Raw genomic sequence first — 19,704 nt, 5'->3', positions numbered from 1 at the left:
AGCTTCCACTACCATATCTCCAACTAATCATGTTATTTCATATGCCTAAATTGTTCTTAATCCTATGTTGTTATTTTTCCTTTTTTCTTTGTGTTATACTCTCCAAAACTCATTATAAGAACTGTCTTCTTGCTTGAGATCTTTCAGTAATGGAGCCAAACCATGTATTAACAAATAGCAAGTACCAGCTAAGAAATCTTATCTTACTTGGAGATCTATCTCAATTTATCCTTTTAAAAATTCCTCGACAATATGTATATCTACATATGTATATATGAACACATATGTATGGATATATGTATATTATGTGGATGCATATGCAAGTTAACATGTGTGTTTGTGTGTATCTGCATATATATGTCTATCTGTATTTGAATTTTCAGTGGTGTCAAACTAACCAAGAAATGAATTCCTAAAAGCCATTAGGAAACCATAAATTAACATATCTATGTTATATTATATTTTTATTCATTTTATTAAATATTTCCCAATTACATTTCAAGCTGATTTTCAATGCAGTGGAGAATTTTTACATGACCAGTCCCAGCAAGTCTCTAATGTATATGTATGTATAAATTTAAAATTTTTATTTCCAAGGTTAGCTTTTCCTTTGCCCTTGGAAATAAATGATCCAGAAAGACACAGAGAACTGCTGATCATTTTGTTATCTGAACAAGTATCAACCAAAATACAAGTACAGGAGAGGATTATAAAAATAAGAAATATAAAAGCACAAATGATTATAAAATGGATTTTCATAAAAACATGTGGGAATAGAGTTGCAAGTTTTAGAAGAATATATAAACAATATCTGTGGACCACAGGGCACTGTTTTGTCTACATTTACACACTGAAAAAAACTACAATTATACATGCAAGGTATAGCCTAATGATATTCAGAACAAGTAAGCCGCCACATATATCTAAATGAAATATAGTAAAGAAACCTATTTTAAAGAAAAAAAAAAAAGAAGTCTAATTCTTTATCTCTTTCTATTCTTGTGTTGCTTCTTTAAATATAAAAATTATGATGGCAAGTTTAAGATGAGGTATGCAGCATCTTGGATAGGAAAACCTCTTTTGCTATTTACATCCAATTTATACTAAACATCTGTCCTTGCATCAGTTACTTAATCTCTCATTTAATAAAAGAAACTAGCATGGAATCTACCAATCTGCTTGGGCTGAGTGAAAGCTTTACTGGAAACTCTTCTCTAATGGAGTACAAAATCAAGGTCCACTCAACAAATATTTAATGTAAGGTTGTAATTGGGGATAAATACAAATCAGCAGTTTAAAAAATTAATGGAAAAATATTAGAACTAACATAATTCAATCATGTCATTTTATACTTTAGAGAGCTGAAGTCGAGTCAAAAAAACTTGTCTAGAATTACAGCAATGTAATGCACTGATCATATTCTTCGGGCTGGTAGTTTTTCATTTATTTCCTTTTTTCTCCAAAATTAGGTATTATAAAAGATATAAAGATGAGAAATTAGAGTAGTCACATCTATTATATAAATGTGATTTTCTAGAATTCGTATGTCATTAGTTCTTTGGAAGAATTTGGTAATTTTTATAGGACTTTACAAAGAGAAAAAAATACTTTCTTTCTCATAGGGTTCTGAGTGTTAGGGCTGGAAATGGCCTCAAAGATTAGCCAACTCAAAGCTTTTTATTGTATAAATAAAGAAATAGTTCCAGTTACCACCACAAATTTACTTTGTGTCCAGGGTCATAAGAGTACTGCATGCAAGGTCAGGACTTTGAACTCAGGTCTTTTGAATTTGAATCTGTGTCTTTTCCACTGTTCCATATAGTATCCTTCCCTTCCCTCCTGTTCCCATAGACTCATTAAAGTGTATGTGTCCCCATTATTTATGTAATGTTTCTCAGATTTGGGACATGGGCAACTGAATGACAATAGTCTCCAGAAGTACTGTGTGTCTCATTTGTAAACAAATTTAACTTGGACTATTGATTACCCAGCGTCTGTTTTTTAGCTACATAATTAAGATAATTCAAATTACTTCTAAAGATGTATGTTTTGGGGGGATGGCTCTTGGAATGTTCTTGAAGTAGATCTGCAAAATTATATTTTTCTGTTTCAATTGGCTCAGTTTTCTAATAGAGCACTCCATGGTGTAAAAGACATTTGGATTCTGATCAGAGTAATAAACAACAATTTAGATTATCAGTAGCAAACTTTACAAAATGTGTCCAGGTAAGCAACATAAAGTGACCCTTCATGGTAAATTAAAAAAAATAAAAATAAAAATAATTGAGCAGGATAGATGTTACTAGAAAGGACCTGGAGTATTTAGGGCCTCTGGGGTGGGAAGGAAGGACCCTAATAGACACAATGCTATGAAAAGTAGATAGAATATCATGGACACCAGTCTCTGTGAAGAGAAATTCCAAGTCCCCTCAAAGAATACTTTTGAAACCCAGTTGTTGCTGGGAAAGTCCCTTCAGGGCAGTGAAGAAAGTTCAGACCTGGGAAAGGCCACACATTATGAGACCATGGTGGACTGTGGGAAAAAAGTGTACCAACTGGTAGCTTTCTCTTTTAACTGATTCTTACAAACTAGTTAAATTCAGTTTGCTTATTTCTGAGGCAAGCAGTTTTGTAGTGGATAAAACATTGGTCCTACAATCAGGAAGACCTGAGATTAAATCTGCACTCTGATGCTAGGTATGTGATTCTGGATGGGTAAATCATATAAACTCTGTATTCATCATTTTCTTCAACTGTGAAATAAGAATAATACCTATTTTTATTTTTTTCTCAATGGTATTTTATTTTTCAAGATACTTGCAAAGATGATTTTCAATATTCACCTTTGCAAAGCCTTATATTCCAAATTTTTCTCCCTGTCTCCTCTATCTCCATTACAATATTAAAAAATGTAATATACATATATATGTGTACACACATACATACACACATATATATGTATGCATATATATGAGCATTATAAAGTAGATTGTTCTGTCACCTAACTGGAAGTGCAAAGATATCCAAAAATGACATTAGATAAGAGATTTTTATCAGGCACTAGGAACTGGAAAACTGGTGAATCTTTTTACATACTTTAAACATTACTTGTTTCCCTATAAGATGTAACTCACTGTTCCTTGAAGACTGTAATTGTCTTGGGAAGTAATGTAAGTGGGAGCTGACAGATAATGTTGTGTCAGCTAAAAGGTTTGAGGTGACCTCATAAAATCCGGAATAAAAACATGCAAATGCCTCCAACAAATATGCAGGACATAGAATAAAGTCTTTGTGAAACTTGAACATTTATTGTTCATTTAGATATTGATTCTCTCAGATGTGATGCTAAACAACATCCCGGTATTTTTTCCATCCTATAAAGACCAGTCCAGGAAATAGGCTTTAATTCTTGCATAAGTAATGTAAGTTAGCTTTAACAACAGATTTCTTGAACTTTAAAATGTATTACCAAGGAATATGTGCCATTTGTTTGGGAAGTTGTTAGAAATTAGGGGTCATGTGACCTGAATGGTCAATAGATTATCCAACATATTTCAGTTTCAAAGATTAGGGAATCGAACTGCATGACTTGGACTTGGAATCTTTTCTAGATGATGGCTCAAAGACATTCAGATTGCCAAACCCCAGCCTGCACATGCTTGTTACTAAGCTGCCTTACCCCTACTTTGATATCATGAGGCACATATACTTATTGTCTCATCTTCAATAAGAATAGAGATATGCTGAAGTGATTCAAAAAAATTCAGAAGGGAGTCCTTGCTTCTTCAATAACTTAATAGTGTTTGGAGTAGCAATGTAAATGAAGACTCATTTACTTTTCAATTTTTTTTTCCTTCTTTTCTGGGCCCTCAATGGGAGAGTTAATGGGAAGAGGTTGGGGATCACTTATCACACATTCTTTCTAAACATTCCCTTTGGTGATAATCAGCCTAGAAATGTTTATTTTTAATTGCCTTACTAGCTAGATTTTTTTTTAAATGCAATTCTATCTTTTAAATGGGCAATTATATTTAAACTACATTGGGGTTTTTGTTGTTTTGGGGGAGATATTTTAAAAGATCCTACTGTAATTCTTTTATACAAAAAAAAAAAAAATAGAAAGAAAATGATCCTTCCAAATAGAACTTTTTTGTCAGTTAGCATTTCCATACCTTGATCTTCGGTGGTTGATGATCTGGGGTTTGGCACCAAAACTTAGGTTCATCATATAGAATTCACATTGGCCGTGTTTAAAATATAGATTTATTTAGGGAAAAGGTTATAGACAAAATGAAGAGATATAATATATATCAGGAAAGGTACATATGAAATAGAGTGAGTGATCATATTAAAGACAAGTTCCTCAGTGGAACTCACAATTATTTAGTAGAAAGGGAGCACCCCATGAGGTTGGGATGTGCTCTTTGTTAGGAGGCTAAATTCTGAAAGGGACTTAACACCCTGAAAGAGTTGCCATTTGTAAGAAGGAAAAATGGGGTTAAAAAGCATAGTGGAGTTAGGGGAGATATCATGTGCTTTGGTGGGAGGCGAAGGTGAAAGACATAGGTAGAGTGCTGTGATGACAGACCCAAAGGAAGTCAATAGCCATGGGATGGCCCATGAGTAGATTCATTAGGGAAAATTTAACTTCAGGGACATGACTGGGATTTCTGACAGCACATAAACAAGATGAGACTGCCCCAGACTTCTACAAAGGGTGGTCTCAGGAATTTGACATAACTTGGATTTCAACAATGGACAAACCTTCCCACAGGGTGGGACTATGGAGCTAAACTGATTTCTATCCAAGCCTTCTCCCTGCCTGCTTCATGGATCAATTCCTCTGCTAACCACACCTAAAAATGACAACTTCATCAATCTTGCTTAATGGAGGTTATTGAGAACAAAATGGAAAGTGGGTCAGATTTGGATTGAGAAGATCTGGAGTCAAATCCTCACTCTATTACTGAGAAGTCTCTTAACCTCCATCTAGTTTTCTCACTTATAAAGTGAATAGGTTGTACCATATGACCTCTGGGGTCCCTTCTAACTTTATAGATATAATCCTATGCATCATTGATTTTTTTTCTTGGCTTCCTACAGTAAGCAGCATGAATTTAATATTTAAATTCCAGTTCAGTCCAAATGGGAGAGAATAAATGGGCCCTAACATTAGCTTTTCCTTACAATTTAAAATTAAAGTTAGCTATAAAAAGCAATATTTTTTTTGAATTTTGGCCATTTTCATCTATGCCAAATTAAAGGTTGACATTTTCCTGCACCAGAACTTCCTGTCACTTAAAAGGAAGAATATTGAATTAGTGGCCAAGTCCTTCCTTACTTTGAGTTGTGTATCATTTTATCAATGCCTAGGAAAGTCATATGCAGGAAAGGAAGTAGACATTTTGTTATATTTTCACATAACATATTATGCAAATTACATTAATATCTGTAGAGGAAAGAGTTATATTTAATTTCTTCATATCACCAAAAAGGGGGTGTTCTTTTCAACATCAAATAAATTTATATTACTGTGTTAATATACTATGTATAGACTTTATGGCATATATGTTGTTTATACACAACTATTCATATGTCACTTCACATATGAGGTAATGAGCTCCTTTAGAGCAGAAATTGTTTTTGCTTTTCTTTCTATCCCTTGCACCTGGCACATAGTAATACTTAATAAAGTTTACTATATCCAACCTTGACAATGAATTAACTTTGGTGATCTGCACAATTTCTAATTCATTTGTGTACTGATTTTCAATTTCATGCTCCTAAAATTTACTTTAATTTTAATTTATATGATAAAAGAATGAAGTGGATATTCCTATATTATTTGGAAACAGATATAAGACTAGAATTGTACCAGTATAGAAAAATCTCACTGAAGGAAACTGCCCTTTACAATGGTGATTTGCAGTTTGTTGTAAAGAATTGCCTAAAGTACTGAGAAGTTCATTGCTTGCCCAGCTTCACAAAGAGAGAATGTGTCACATGCAGAATTTATACCTAGCTTGTCCTAGCTTCAAGGCCAACCTCTCTATCCACTTTGCTATCTTATCTCTACTGGATTAGATGGTGCAGTGAGAAATGTGTGGAGTTTAGAGCCAGATGATTTAAATTCTAGTTCTTTCACTTCATATATCATCTTGGACATATTGCTTGAAATTTTGAAAATTCAACTTATTTATCTGGACTTAATAACCTTACAGACTCCTTATAGTTCTTAGTCTGGGTTCCTATATTGCTATCTCTAGGAGCAAAAATAGATAGAAAGGTAGATATATCGATTGCTAGATGGATGATAGATTTGATAGTATATAGATAGATGGTAGACATATAGCTGGTTAAAATGGTAGATAGGTGTTAAATAGATAGAAGAGAAATGGATGATAGATGCATAGATGGTAAATAGATAAATGATAAATGCATAGATTTTAAACAAAAATATAGCTAAATCTGAAAATTTTTAAACAAATGTTTATAAGATTTTGAACTTAGAGATGTCAGAAATCAATTATGTTTATTTTTTGTACATAACAAAAGACAGCATCATCTCCAATTAGATGCTCAATAAATTACTTTTGAGTGATTATCATGATGATGAAAATGATGGCAGTGGTGATTGTAATAACCATATTTAATTAGATGGAAGAAAAATGCTTACTCTGAAGATGATGCATCCTGCCTGATGTAGATATTACATTCCTTTGTGAAATATCAAACCGAAAAGATATCTTGATGTCTTAATTTAGTACTCAGCTAAAGCAGGAATAATGTATCAAAGAAAGCAGGAGAGGAAAATGAAAAGGAATGTTCTTTCCAGCCAAGGAGATCTAAGACAACTTTTTCTGGTCTTTACAAAGTAAGATGAATTAATAAAGGTTGAATGGTGGCCAGGACCTTGGCAAAGAAATCCTGTCCAGAGCAACCTGGAGATAATAACTTAGGCTTGGGTCATGAACATAAAAAGAAGATTGATGAAATAATTGATTTGATTTCCATGTCAGTGTAACTTAATGCTCTTAGGCAGATATCAAGTAGCATTGAATGCGTACTTCCACCCTAAACTTGTACATTTTGAAGTTCTTCAAAAATTAAGATCTAATAACTCTCTTATTTTAATTATCCTTCATATTCTAATTGTAGTGACCAACTACTCCTTTCTATTTGGGAAAACCTTTGCTGTATTTTTCCTTCATCAAATAAAAGACAGCCAAGTGTAGGAATTTAAATTCTACTTTTGTACATATATTAATTATTATTATTCAGTTGTTGCTAAGCACAGTTTCAGTCATGCCCAATTCTTTGCGACCCCATTTGGGTAAAAATAACAAATGTAGAAAGAAATATGAGAAAATTGGGGTATTAATATCCTGATGTGGGACTGAACTGTTCCAATCATTTTGACAGGTAATCTGGAATTAAGCACATTTTTTTTAATATTGTATATAACCTTTGATTTAGCAATACCACAATTAAGTCTGTTTCCCAATATGATCATGAAAAAGGAAAAGAACTTAGATATTTTAAAATATTTATAGCAACTTTCTTTGTGGTGACAAAGAATTGTAAGTTGGGGGATGCCCATTAGTTTAGGAATGACTCAACAAGCTGAGAAAAAAAAATCTTTACAGCCAATATTTCTGATAAAGGTTTCATTTCTAAATATATAAAGAATTGTGTCAAATTTATAAGAATACAAGTTATTCCCCAACTGATAAGTGGTCAAAAGACATAAACAATTTTCAGAAGATGAAATTAAAGCCATTTATAGTTAGATTTTAAAAATGCTCTAAATCACTATTGATTAGAGAAATGTAAATTAAAACAACTCTGAGATACAACATCACTCCTCTCACATTGGCTAAGATGACATGAAAAGCTAATGATAAATGTTGGAGGGTATATAGGAAAACTGGCACACTAATGCATTATTGGTGGAGTTGTGAAATGATCCAACCATTCTGGAGAGTAATCTTTAACTATACCCAAAGGCTATAAAACTGTGTATACCCTTTGACCCAGTAGTGACCTGACTGAGAGTGCATCCCATAGAAATCATAAAGGAGGGGAAAGGACTCATGGGGGCAAAAATGTTTGTAGAAGCTCTTTTTGTAGTAGCAAAGAATTGGAAAATGAGTGGATGCATATCAGTTGGGGAATGGATGAAGAAATTGTGATATATGAAGGGAATGGAATATTATTGTTCTATAAAAATGATGAACAAGCTGATTTTAAAAGGGTCATGAACTGATGCTGAGCAAAACAAGCAGAAGCAGCAATACATTGTACACAATAACAGAAAGAAGGTGCGATTATCAGCTATGAAAGACTTGGTTCTTCTCAGTGGTTCAGTGATCCAAAGCAATCTCAATAGATTTTGAACAGAAATTGCCATCTGCATCCAGAAGGAAAAAAAAAAAAAAAACAACCCAAGGAAACTGAATATAAACCAAGACATGCTATGGTCACTTCTTTTTTCAGTTTTTTTTTTCTTCTCTCCCTGCATGATTCATAAAACAATGTATGTTAAAAATAAATAAATTTACCATAATAAAAAACCACAAAGCTAATCTTCTAAGGATATTGTTGGAAGAAAAAAATTATCATTTGTACAAAAATTCTATTTTTTATAGTTTCAAAAACTCATATGTAACTTATGTGTTTAACAGCTGAGGGATAGCTGAATATACTGTGAAAAGATAAATACATGTAGTGGAATATTATTATAACATAAAAATAAGAAAAATGAAAAAAAAAAAAAGGAGTGGCTCAACAACAACAAAAAAAGTCTGTCCTTCCTCTTTTCCTCTTTCCTTATTTTCCCAAGCCTTGAAAGTGACTATGTGCCTTCCAGAAAGTTCTCTTATTATGACCTTCTTGGAATAAAACCAGAAAGAACTTCCACATTTCCTAACTTTTGTAATCAACAATGCTTTGCTGTCTTGTCTTCCTTATTTGACTTCAAGAAGGTCATAATAGGAGAACTCTGAGTGGAACTTCCAGGTATGGGGAGGAATTCTATGTTACACTTAAAGAAACTTGAGGACAGGAGAGAGATAGGAAAACAGTTTATAGCAAGATTAAAGAGAAATATTTTTAGGATATGAGAGGTCTAATTATGTTTGTATGCCAAAGGGAAGAAGCCAGTTCAGAAAAAGAAATTAAAGATGCATGAAATAATGGATAATTAATAGATCATTTAGAGAAAACAGGAGAAAATGAATCTCAGACTCAGAATGAGAACTTAGTTTTTTCAAGGAGTGTTTTTCCTACTAGATGGAAAGAATAGGTGAATATTCTTTAGTGAAATAAAAGAGGGGAGTTTGAGAGAATTTGCAATTTTAACAAAATAGGATGCAAACTTATCTCCTCAAAATGAATAAAATGTGGATGTAGTTAGTGACTTGAGTATATTTCCTAAAATTGAGTTACAGCATAATTGAGATTGTTTCAACTAAACCAGAAAGATGGAGGGATGTTTTAAAATTCATAATTTGAGAGGGTTCTGGAAAGATACCAGAGTAGGTTGGTAAATTTCAAGCTCTCCTGATTTCCCCCACAAATAGAACATATTTGCACCCGAGGGCAAAGATAGACTGGTGATTTTTCACCAACTCTGGAGCAGAATTGGAGTCCTTCTGATACAACCACAGAAGATCTAAAGAAAAATTGGAGAAGATCCAAAGAAAGACTCAGGCCCAGGATTAACCATAGTGAAGAAAATTAGAATTGGCCACAGAGAAGTCAGTGAATTTATGAGAAATAAAAAAAAATAACAAAACAGATTATAAAGAATGAAAAATAGAACAGAATATGAAACATAAGAAAAATGACAGAAATGGAGAACAGATCAAGAAAAGAAAATCTAACAATAATTGGACTGCCTTAAAGTTGTGACCAAAAAAAGGCCTTGACACAATAATACCAAAAAAAAAAAAAAAAATCCAAGAAAATTGTCCCCTCCTGTTATTTCTTGGATGTTATGTTAAGCCCCCCCCCACCTTTTTTTTGGTCACAGAACAGGATGAGAATATAGAAACAAAAAATCCACCGATCTCCACCTCAACAAGATTTTTTATGGAAAATATATAGTAACATTATTGCCAAATTTCAGAATTTCCAGATCAAAGAGAAAATTTTGCAAGAAACAAGAAAAAATTCAAATATGCTGGAGCTACATTAGAATTAGAATTGAGTTCAAACTTAACAGAAAATTTAACATATAGACCCAATGTCAAAGATCAATTTCAAGGAGCTCAACATGGACAAATATATAGCATGTATTTAAGAATGACATTAACAATAGGGCAGCTCAAAAGAAAGATTGGGTCAGAGTTAGGTAAAAATAACAATTGTCATACAAATGAGGTGCAGAGGAATAATGGGCACAGAGGCACTAGAAGGGGCAGGAGGGCTCATAATTTTGAAACCTACTCACATCATGAATGGTTTAATAGGCAACATATATACCTTGCAGAGTATGTCAATGTCCAAAATCTACAAAGAAATAAAAAGGGAGGGATGGGTGGAAGAGGAAGCAAAGAGTGAGAGAAGGAGACCAGGGAGTGATCCATGAATGGGGAGAGGTTAAGTAATAACAAGGCAGATTAAGGACCAGAAATAAAGCAAAGAGTCAGCAGAGATAGGAAAGGTGTGTGTGTGTGTGTGTGTATGTGTGTGTGTGTGTGTGTGTGTGTGTGTGTGCGTGTGTGTGTGTGTAGGTGGGGTGGTGGAGAAGGTGCTATGAAGATGTATGTTTATGTATATAGCTATATATATATACATAAATATAATATTTTTTAACTATAGCCTGCTTGGGGGTTGGGTTGGGGATGAAAGGTGAGGAAAGAATTAAGTAACAAGGTATAAGAGAGCAAAATAATAATTTACAAGGAAATAAAGAGAAGAAGGACATTCATGAATATAACTTCTTCTACTTATATATATATACACACACATATATATTATACATATATAAATGTATATGGGCACATGGCAATGTTCTTTTTTGTTTTGTTTCATTTTGTCATATCTTCCTTTTCTTTTTTTTTTCTTATTCTGTTTCTTTAATAAACTGAAAAAATAAAACAAATGCAAAATATAAAAAAGAAAAAATCATGAACACAATAGAACACAGGAAAAGATCCAAAATATGAAGTAAAAAATTTCCTTTTCACAAAAGCATATATATTATGCATTATAAAAAGAATTGGTTTTAATTGTACATCATATCATTTTAACATTATTCTAGTTTGTAATAGTAAATTTTATCATTATGTTAATAAGTTAATGGTCTAAATGTATCCATACAGCTGACTCAGTAATGATTTATTTCCAATAAAATACAATCATGTTTTTTTCCCCCATAAGAAAAATTCATGACCTTTGATTGAACGTTGTATATGTAAGAAAGAGAGGCCAAAGCATTTGAAAAATGGCAAGACTGGAGAAAAATCAAAAGAATGAAGTTTCTTTTGAGAAAATAAGGAATAATAGAGGAAAAAGGAAGTGGGGAAAATGGCTACTAATTAGAATCATGAAGGATTTAAATGTTGATGAGAACTCCAGTGTGATCACTTTGATGGCTAATTGATATAGAATAGATGTGATGGTCTTAGGAATTCATGAGTTAAATGGGAGAAGAGTAAATGCTAGAAATGTCATTAGCCTGGCAAATAAAACGTTAGCATGGATAAAGTGACACAAGTTATAAGAAGTTTTCTTTTTTAATTATTAAGATATACAAAGGAAAATGTTATAACTTCATCTGTTATTCTGTCAACTCATTTTTATCAAGCATCTATCAAGTATAAGTTACAGGATTTGTCAATGTGACTAATAAATCATTATATGACATGATCTTATGTTTTTTTTTTTCATTCTATGGAAGTTAATTTCCCATCACTCTTTTAAAATTCCTTTCATATACATAGCTAGCATTGAAAGCCTCTTTCAGCTTTTCTTAGTGAGGGAGAAATCATCCAGGAGGATAGCAACCATATTGAAGTGCTTAGTGCTTTGTGATGCCAAATGGCTTCAGATGGTCTGGAAATTTTTTCATGGTTGGAGAAAATCATTCTATGATACTTAATACAGAGGCAGACTAAAATAGGTGATTGGTCTGTAAAATCCTTTGGACAAAGTGACAATATATTTACTAAAGTAAAATGCCTTCTTGCATCTGGACATGATAACTATCTTTTTAAATTTGACATTCTAGCAATTTCTAAGTCGGATAGAAAATAATTGAATTTAGTTTAGCCAGTTTTGGTGGTTGCTTCTTTAGCCTCTATCTGTTATTCATGCCATTTTAGGCAAGGGGGAAGGAATCCCATAAAACTTTTCCTTATGGGAATCCCAGATGATAGAATGCAATAAACATTTGGCTTATAAGTCCCCATTACATAAAGGATGCTTGGACAAAGAAAGCAGAATACTATCAGAGAAAATATTCAATTATTTTATCTGAAATAACTCTGAAGAAGGTCTAATTCACATTTATATCTTTTGATCTTTAAATAGTAATAAATACATAGAGAATGGGTAATAATAAAATACACACGATACATTAAGTATTTTTTAAAAACATGTGATCTCCACTTCAGTGATAGTATTATCCCTCTCCCTTCTGTATAATTCTCTTCCATTTTTTTATCTCTAAGTGTATCAGAAGAAGCCTTGCAGATTGTGTTCTTGTAGCTTTTTCTACATTGTATGGATAGTAGTGGAGTACATGGCCTTATGAATACATTAGTTATTTCTTGCTGCTGCTATGTGGCTGATCGTTTTTCCCCTGTAGTCACACATTTCTCTGATGACATCATCTGTACTACTTACCTAAGGAACTTTTAACTTTTGATTTGTCTTGGCCTTTTCTCACCTCTCACTATTTCCCTTTGGATGATCTTCCACCTCACTGTTTGAGAACTGTGGAATTCTACAGTTAAAAGTCATACAATTACAAGAAAGACAGTCAAAATGCACTATGTGGCAAAAACATATATACCTATGGAAAAATCTAAACCTAAAGATGTAAGCATATTGAAAAGCTTTTGTGTGGTGATAAATTGAGAGAGGTAGAAATTTTATCATTGTGATTCTATACTACAGATCATCCAATGAGATAAAAAACATTGCTCTTTATAATGACAAAGAATTGGAAATTGAGGGGATGTGTGATGATCACCTATGATAAACTTAGCTCTACTCAACAATACAATGATCCAAAACAATTCCAAAAGACTCATGATAGGAAATGTTATGCACATTTAAAACTATGAAGTCTTAATGTATATTGAAGCACATTATTTTCACTTTTCTTCCTTGTGGTTTTTTGCTTTTGTTGCAATTCTTCTTTCACAATATGACTAACGTGGAAATTTGTTTAACATTATTGTACATATATAGCCAATGTCAGATTGGTTGTTGTCTTGGAGATGGGGAGGGAAAGAGAAAATTTTGGAACTCAAAACTTTTTAAAAATGAATGTTGAAAACTGTACGTCATTAGAAAAAAATAAAATACAATTAAGTGGGAAGAGATTAAAAATGTAAATTTTATAATATACTAGAAAGGTGTGTTGTATATATGAGAGAGAAATATTATTTGAATATATGTATAAGTATATAAATATGTATGTGTGTATATGTATGCATGTAGATCTTTAAGATTTGTAAAATGTCTTAAGCTGCTTTAGGAGTATCACAAGAAAAAATCTAGAATATTTTAAAAGTTGATTTTCATCCTTCTAATATTATATGTATATATATATATATATATATATAAGCTACATACATGCTGACTCTTCTTCAAATTAACTAGCCAAGTTGGTTGCAAATACTAGTATCTAAGTTTGGATGCTTTGGGAAAAATTCTCCCCCTCCATTCTAGTACCATCTGTTCCATGGGGTTTGCTTTAGTCACCTATTTTTCAATATACTTGCTAAGCTGTCAACAAACTGCCAATTAATTATGAAAATCTAACCTGTTGTGAGAGCTTAGCATCTTGGGAGGTAAAGCTCATGATTCAGAATATCATGGGCTTGATTACGATTCATTTATAAATAATTTCTGGGATATCCTTTTTAAATGGAGAGTCTGTTCAAGATATGCTAATGAAATATTTGGGTCTCAGCTGTAAAACATTGGAAGAATGAAAAAAAAAGTCACATATATTGAGTTAAGATAGTAACCCTTTAGGATTTTATTTATAAGATTGATATTGTTTTATTAAACCAATTTTACAGATGATGTAAGACTTTTAAGACTTAAATGGCCTCAGTAACACTGTGATGGTAAAAAGAGAGTATGTGGAGTGGACACCACCATTTTTGAAATTCTTGTAGCTATATAGCTGTTCTTATTTATTTAAAGTTTTCCAAACATTTAAAGTATATTATTAGCCAATTTCATCATTATAGCAACTCATTGAGAGAGTCATTATAATTATTCAAATTTTAAGAATGAAGAAGAAGAAAGTCAGAGAGTTCAGGTAACAACCAAATAAATGATGATGAATATTTTTATTCCTAGATATAGCTGAGGTGTAGTTAAGTTTCACATCATGGACATAAGGAAATTGGGAAGCAAGTAAGCTATCTGATGGATTATCAACATGATAGAGAGGAATATTTCAAGCCAGAAATAGAACTTTTTAAAAAAAATTTCAATAGTATTTATTTTTTCAAAAACACGCAAAAGTAGTTTTCAACATTCATTTTTGTAAAACTTTGTGTTCCAATTTTTTCTTACTCTTTCCCTTCCATTCTCCTCTCTCCAAGACAGGTAATCTGATATAGGTTAAATATGTGCAGTTCTTTTTAACATATTTACATATTTGTTATGCTGTGTAAGAAAAAAAAACATGCCAAAAAGGGGAAAACATGAAACAGAAAAAACAAATAAACAAACAAAAAGGTGAAAATACTATACTTTGATCCACATTCAGTCTCCGTAATTCTCTCTGTGGATGTGGATGGAATTTTCCACCCCAAAATTATCAGAATTTCCTGAAACACTTCATTGTTGAGAAGAGCTAAATGCATCATAGTTAATCATAACATAATCTTGTTTTTATGTACGATGTTTTCTTGGTTTTACTCATTTCTCTCAACATCAGTTCATATAAGTCTTTCCAGGCTTTTCTGAAATCAGCCTCCTCATCTTTTTCATGGAACAAAATATTTCATTATATTCATATATCTTGACTTATTCAATCATTCCCCAATTAATAGGCATCCACTCAATTTCCACTTTCTTGCCACTAAAAAAAGATTGCCACAAACATTTTTGCACATGTAGGTCATTTCCCCTCTTTTTTGACCTCTTTGACATAATGATCCAGTAGAGGGACAGAATTTTTAAGGACAGAAGGGAAATTTGCTAAGATTAGATTCTTGGGACCTAAATTGGAGAGAATGATTTGTCTAGCTAAAGTAAACTTTAAAGGAAAGGTTATTGAATAAAGGTGGTAGGTGAAATACTCATTATTCATAAATATATGGAAATAAAAAATGGGCACACAACTATAGATATAAATAGATAAATGGACAATGCGGAGAGACAATGCAGAGAGAGAACATTCCCAGAAATTCATTTTAAGTGTCAATACTTATGAATTTTTATTTAAAGTGCACCACTGGCATATCCCTATGAAATATCTTTTATTCTTTATTTTTCAGTTTTTTTATTATGTTCCCTCCATCAGCTAACTCTTCTCCAACTATTTTATGTTTTGAAATATTTTCTGAACATTAATTAATAGGATACAGTTTATTTACAGAGGTGATATTTTTGGACAGAAGTGGCATTGGCTTGCCTGTATTTTAAAGGATTAGTGTATCTATCATTTCTTTATCTCATCTAATATTTGTAGATTGTCTTGTTCAATGAGGAATGCATTATCACTGATGACATGTTATTTCAATTTTGACAGGTGAAGACCAATAAGGATGATTAAGTGCTGGTCAGCGCTTTTGTTTCTTGGATTCATTTTTCTGAAAGCAGAAGGAAGGCCAACCAAAGAAGGAGGGTATGGCCTAAAATCCTTTCAGCCACTAGTAAGATTGAGACACAAGGTACTAATCATATTTTGTATCTATTTTTATTGCTAATCACTTAAGTGCTAGTCATTTAGGAGTTTTCATTATTATGCACTTAGGGGCAATCATTTCAGAATAACTTTCCTGGATATACTTCACCATGAAAATTGCAGATTTTAAAAGCATAAAACAGTGAAGGGCCTGGATAAATCCTAGGCTATGCAAAGAATCTTTAAAATTATTTATAGAATAAAAGGAATGTCGTTTTTAAATTCTAATCAACCTTAGAGATAGCTCAAAAATAATTATTTTCATGTCATTACTAGAAAGATACAAGATTAATTTGACATTGTGTAAATGTGACCTGGGAAATTTTAGTTTAATTTGTTTTGATATTTAAAAAAAATAGAAAATAATATATTTATTGAGTATGGGTTAAAAACTGTGAATAGTAATAAAACGGGCCTGGCTTCCACTATCAGTTCTCCTTCTTACAAACTTGATGGCCTTGAGAAAGGTACTTACCCTCTTCATATTTCACTTTCTCTATTTGTAAAGTGAAGGAACTGGACTATTGGATTACCTCTAATGTCTATTATAATATCATTTTAATACCTCATAGAAGCAGAGGCATGGCCTGAGTGACTTCTTAAAATATTTTTTATTGCCTTTATGAAGAACTATAACAGTGCTCATCTGCATTTATTCTTTTAAAATATGGCATAAATTAAATCCATTTTTTTGTGACTGATGATATTAACACTTTCTGATGACAAGGAAAATAATGATAATAAATAACTAAACTTAACATTTTGGACAAAAATGATATTTCCAAAATGACTCTTGAAATTTTGACTTGTCTAAGCAGTCTTGCATGTACTCAAAGCTAGATTTTATATATTTAAGAAAAAGAAAATATGGTTGATATTGGGATAAATATTATACTTCCTCATTTCACAGAGAAGGAGAATTATCATTCTCTATGACTTCTGTCATGCTGTTAGGCAAGAATTGTAAATGGATGCCAGAGAACATTTATTTTTATTAATGGAATTACATCATTTTCAAAAACATCAATTTCTTTTAAGAAATAAATTTTATTCTCATTTAGAATTCCTTAATTGTTACATGATAATACTTTGCAATTGGTAGAAATTCACATTATTTTGAACTTGGAGAGATAATATAAAGTGATAGAACATTAGATTTACTTTTTTACTAATCTTAAAAATTATCTTTTCCCTGTGGAATCCCAATAACCTTAAACCAGAAAAAATAACTTTTCATTTTGCAGATTGTTAACTGGTATCTACATCTTTTCAGATCAAAGATTCTTATATGGACAGGGATTAATTCTAAATTATTTAAGAGATGGTTAGTAAAGATCTCAAAAAAAAAAATTGGTTAACAAAAAAAGGCAGCATGACTTCATCAACAGATTCTCTAAGACTAATCTCATTTATGAATCTGAAAGGCTTACTAGTCTGGTTGATCTGGGAAATACTGTAAATATGTATTATTTGGATTGCAACAAAGTATTTGATAGTCTTTTGTGTGGATGAGCATATACATAAGATGATGGCAATATAGGATATAAATGATATTTTATGTAGTTTCAGAACTGGTTATACAGGCAGACCAAAAGATTAGCGTTTTGATCTATTTTTATCTTACTAGAAGGAAGGCAGAAGTAATATTGGTATCAAACTTGAAAACGACAAAAAAATATGAGAAATAGTTAACATGTTGGATGAGAGAATCATGTATCACAAATATCTGGAAAAGCTAGAGATTTTGATCAAAACAGACATGTTGAATTTGTCACAATAAATAAAAAGGTATGTATCAGCATTTAAAAATTTGACTTCACAAATAAAAGATATAAGGGTATTTGCAGGGATGCAATGGAGCCACCTTGAAATGACTTTAGAGAGATGATAATTAAATTTTTAGTGTCAGCATTTGCCTCTTTGGAAACAAAAACCACTACAAATGTGCAGTTAATTTCTATATTTATTTTTAAATTTAGGACTAAGAAAGTGATGGGGAAAATGTTAGTAATTCAGATTAAACCAAAAATTTGTCACACATACTTTCTTCTTCTAAATAACCAGTTATTATTAATAATCATGCTCCTGTTTCTCTGGAAAAGCACTAGGGGTTTTAGTGGATTCCAATTTCAATTTGCATAAACAAGGTATTATGACTTCTAGGAAAGCTAATGTAATCTTAGGCTGTACGGACAGATAGCATCCAGTAATAAGGAGGCAATGACCTGTTGTTGCCAGCCTTGGTGAGGTTTCATCTAGCTTTCTTTTATGTTCAAATTTTAGAAAAGACAATGATAAGTTTGAGAGAATTCAAAGATGGTGACCAAGATGGTAAAGGATCTAGAATTTGTGTCATTAAGAATCAGCTAAAGAAAATGGTGATACTTGGTTTGGAGAAGTAAAAACTCAGGGTGAAAAGGATACATGATAATTGGAAGGGGATTTTACTTGTTTTATCTTATGAGCAATGTTTCCAGGAGTTTCCAAGAGGTAAATTTTAAGTTAACAGAAGGGAAAGATATTTTTAAAAGTGACTGTAAATTTAAAGCTGTAGAATGAGTTACCTTGAATTGTAATACTTTTTCTCTCACTTCAGTGATTAAAAAAGAAGAATAAGTATTTACTTGCTTGTTGTATCATAGAGAAATTCATCTTTCAATTACTATTTGCATTTCATGAAGACTTTTCTTACTCTGAAATTCTATCATTCTCAAATAATTTTGAGATATTGCAAATTAGTTTCATGTAGAAAGTGATGTATGAGACAAGTCTTGAAGAGAACTAAGTTTTCCAGGGAGCTGAAGGGAAGAGGCTTTCATAGACAAAAACAAAAGGATCTGTTTTTAAATCTCTTTTCTTTTAGGATTAGACTGATTAGACTGATAATTTATTAATGTTAAATTTCTCTCTTGAAATGTCTGGGAGTACCTTGGCCTCTATAAAGAGAATTCTGCTGACAAAAGTGGTCTCCTAGTCTCCTCTTAATATCCCCTCCCACCCCAATTTTTCTACTACAAGCCAACATACATCCATAGAGGAATGTGGTAGAAACATTTGAGTAAATGCCTTTTCTCTGACAGATATTTTGCCCTGAGAATGGCAGGTAGAACAACAACAACAACAAAAAAAAATGGCAGAATAACAGCCAAATTATATGGAGTGGAAACAAAGTTGGCATGTAAAAAAAGTACATATACAAGATATGACATATTCTTATCTCATTCATGCATGCTCAGAAAAATGAAGCTTAGATTCTTGAATGCTTTGCTAATATATTTAGTCATCCCTTCAAATTAGATTTTCTGGTCTTTATAAACAAAGTCAAATGGAATAGTGATTAGAGAGCAAGGCTTGGAACCAGAAATTTCTGGTTTGAATCTCCCTTTTGATAATGATATTGTGACTTTGGATGGGTCACTTAACCTCTCAATATTGTGGATAATTCCTTAAGACTATAGCTACTTAGAAAGTTGAGTTGTAATGGTGGAGAGAGATCATAATTATGATGACACCCCAAGACTTACCTATCATTTTAAAATTTACAAAGCACTTTCTATACATTATTTCACATATTCATCACAATAACTGTGTGAGGTACA

At 32.0% G+C, this 19,704-nt stretch overlaps 1 protein-coding gene across 1 annotated transcript in view; it reads left to right on the top strand.

Annotated features, from left to right (window-relative positions):
• Positions 1-19,704, top strand: part of FSTL5 (follistatin like 5) — a 994,361-nt gene that overhangs the window by 61,993 nt on the left and 912,664 nt on the right. Inside the window, exon 2 of the mRNA XM_051966050.1 lies at positions 15,950-16,091. Coding sequence (XP_051822010.1) covers positions 15,966-16,091 — 126 coding nt within the window. The 5' untranslated portion in view covers positions 15,950-15,965. The remainder of the gene's footprint in view (positions 1-15,949; positions 16,092-19,704) is intronic.

This window comes from Antechinus flavipes, chromosome 6, assembly GCF_016432865.1.
Source record: "Antechinus flavipes isolate AdamAnt ecotype Samford, QLD, Australia chromosome 6, AdamAnt_v2, whole genome shotgun sequence".
Taxonomy (NCBI): domain Eukaryota; kingdom Metazoa; phylum Chordata; class Mammalia; order Dasyuromorphia; family Dasyuridae; genus Antechinus; species Antechinus flavipes.
Note: the sequence above shows the minus strand (reverse complement) of the source record. Positions and strands in the feature narration are given on the sequence as shown.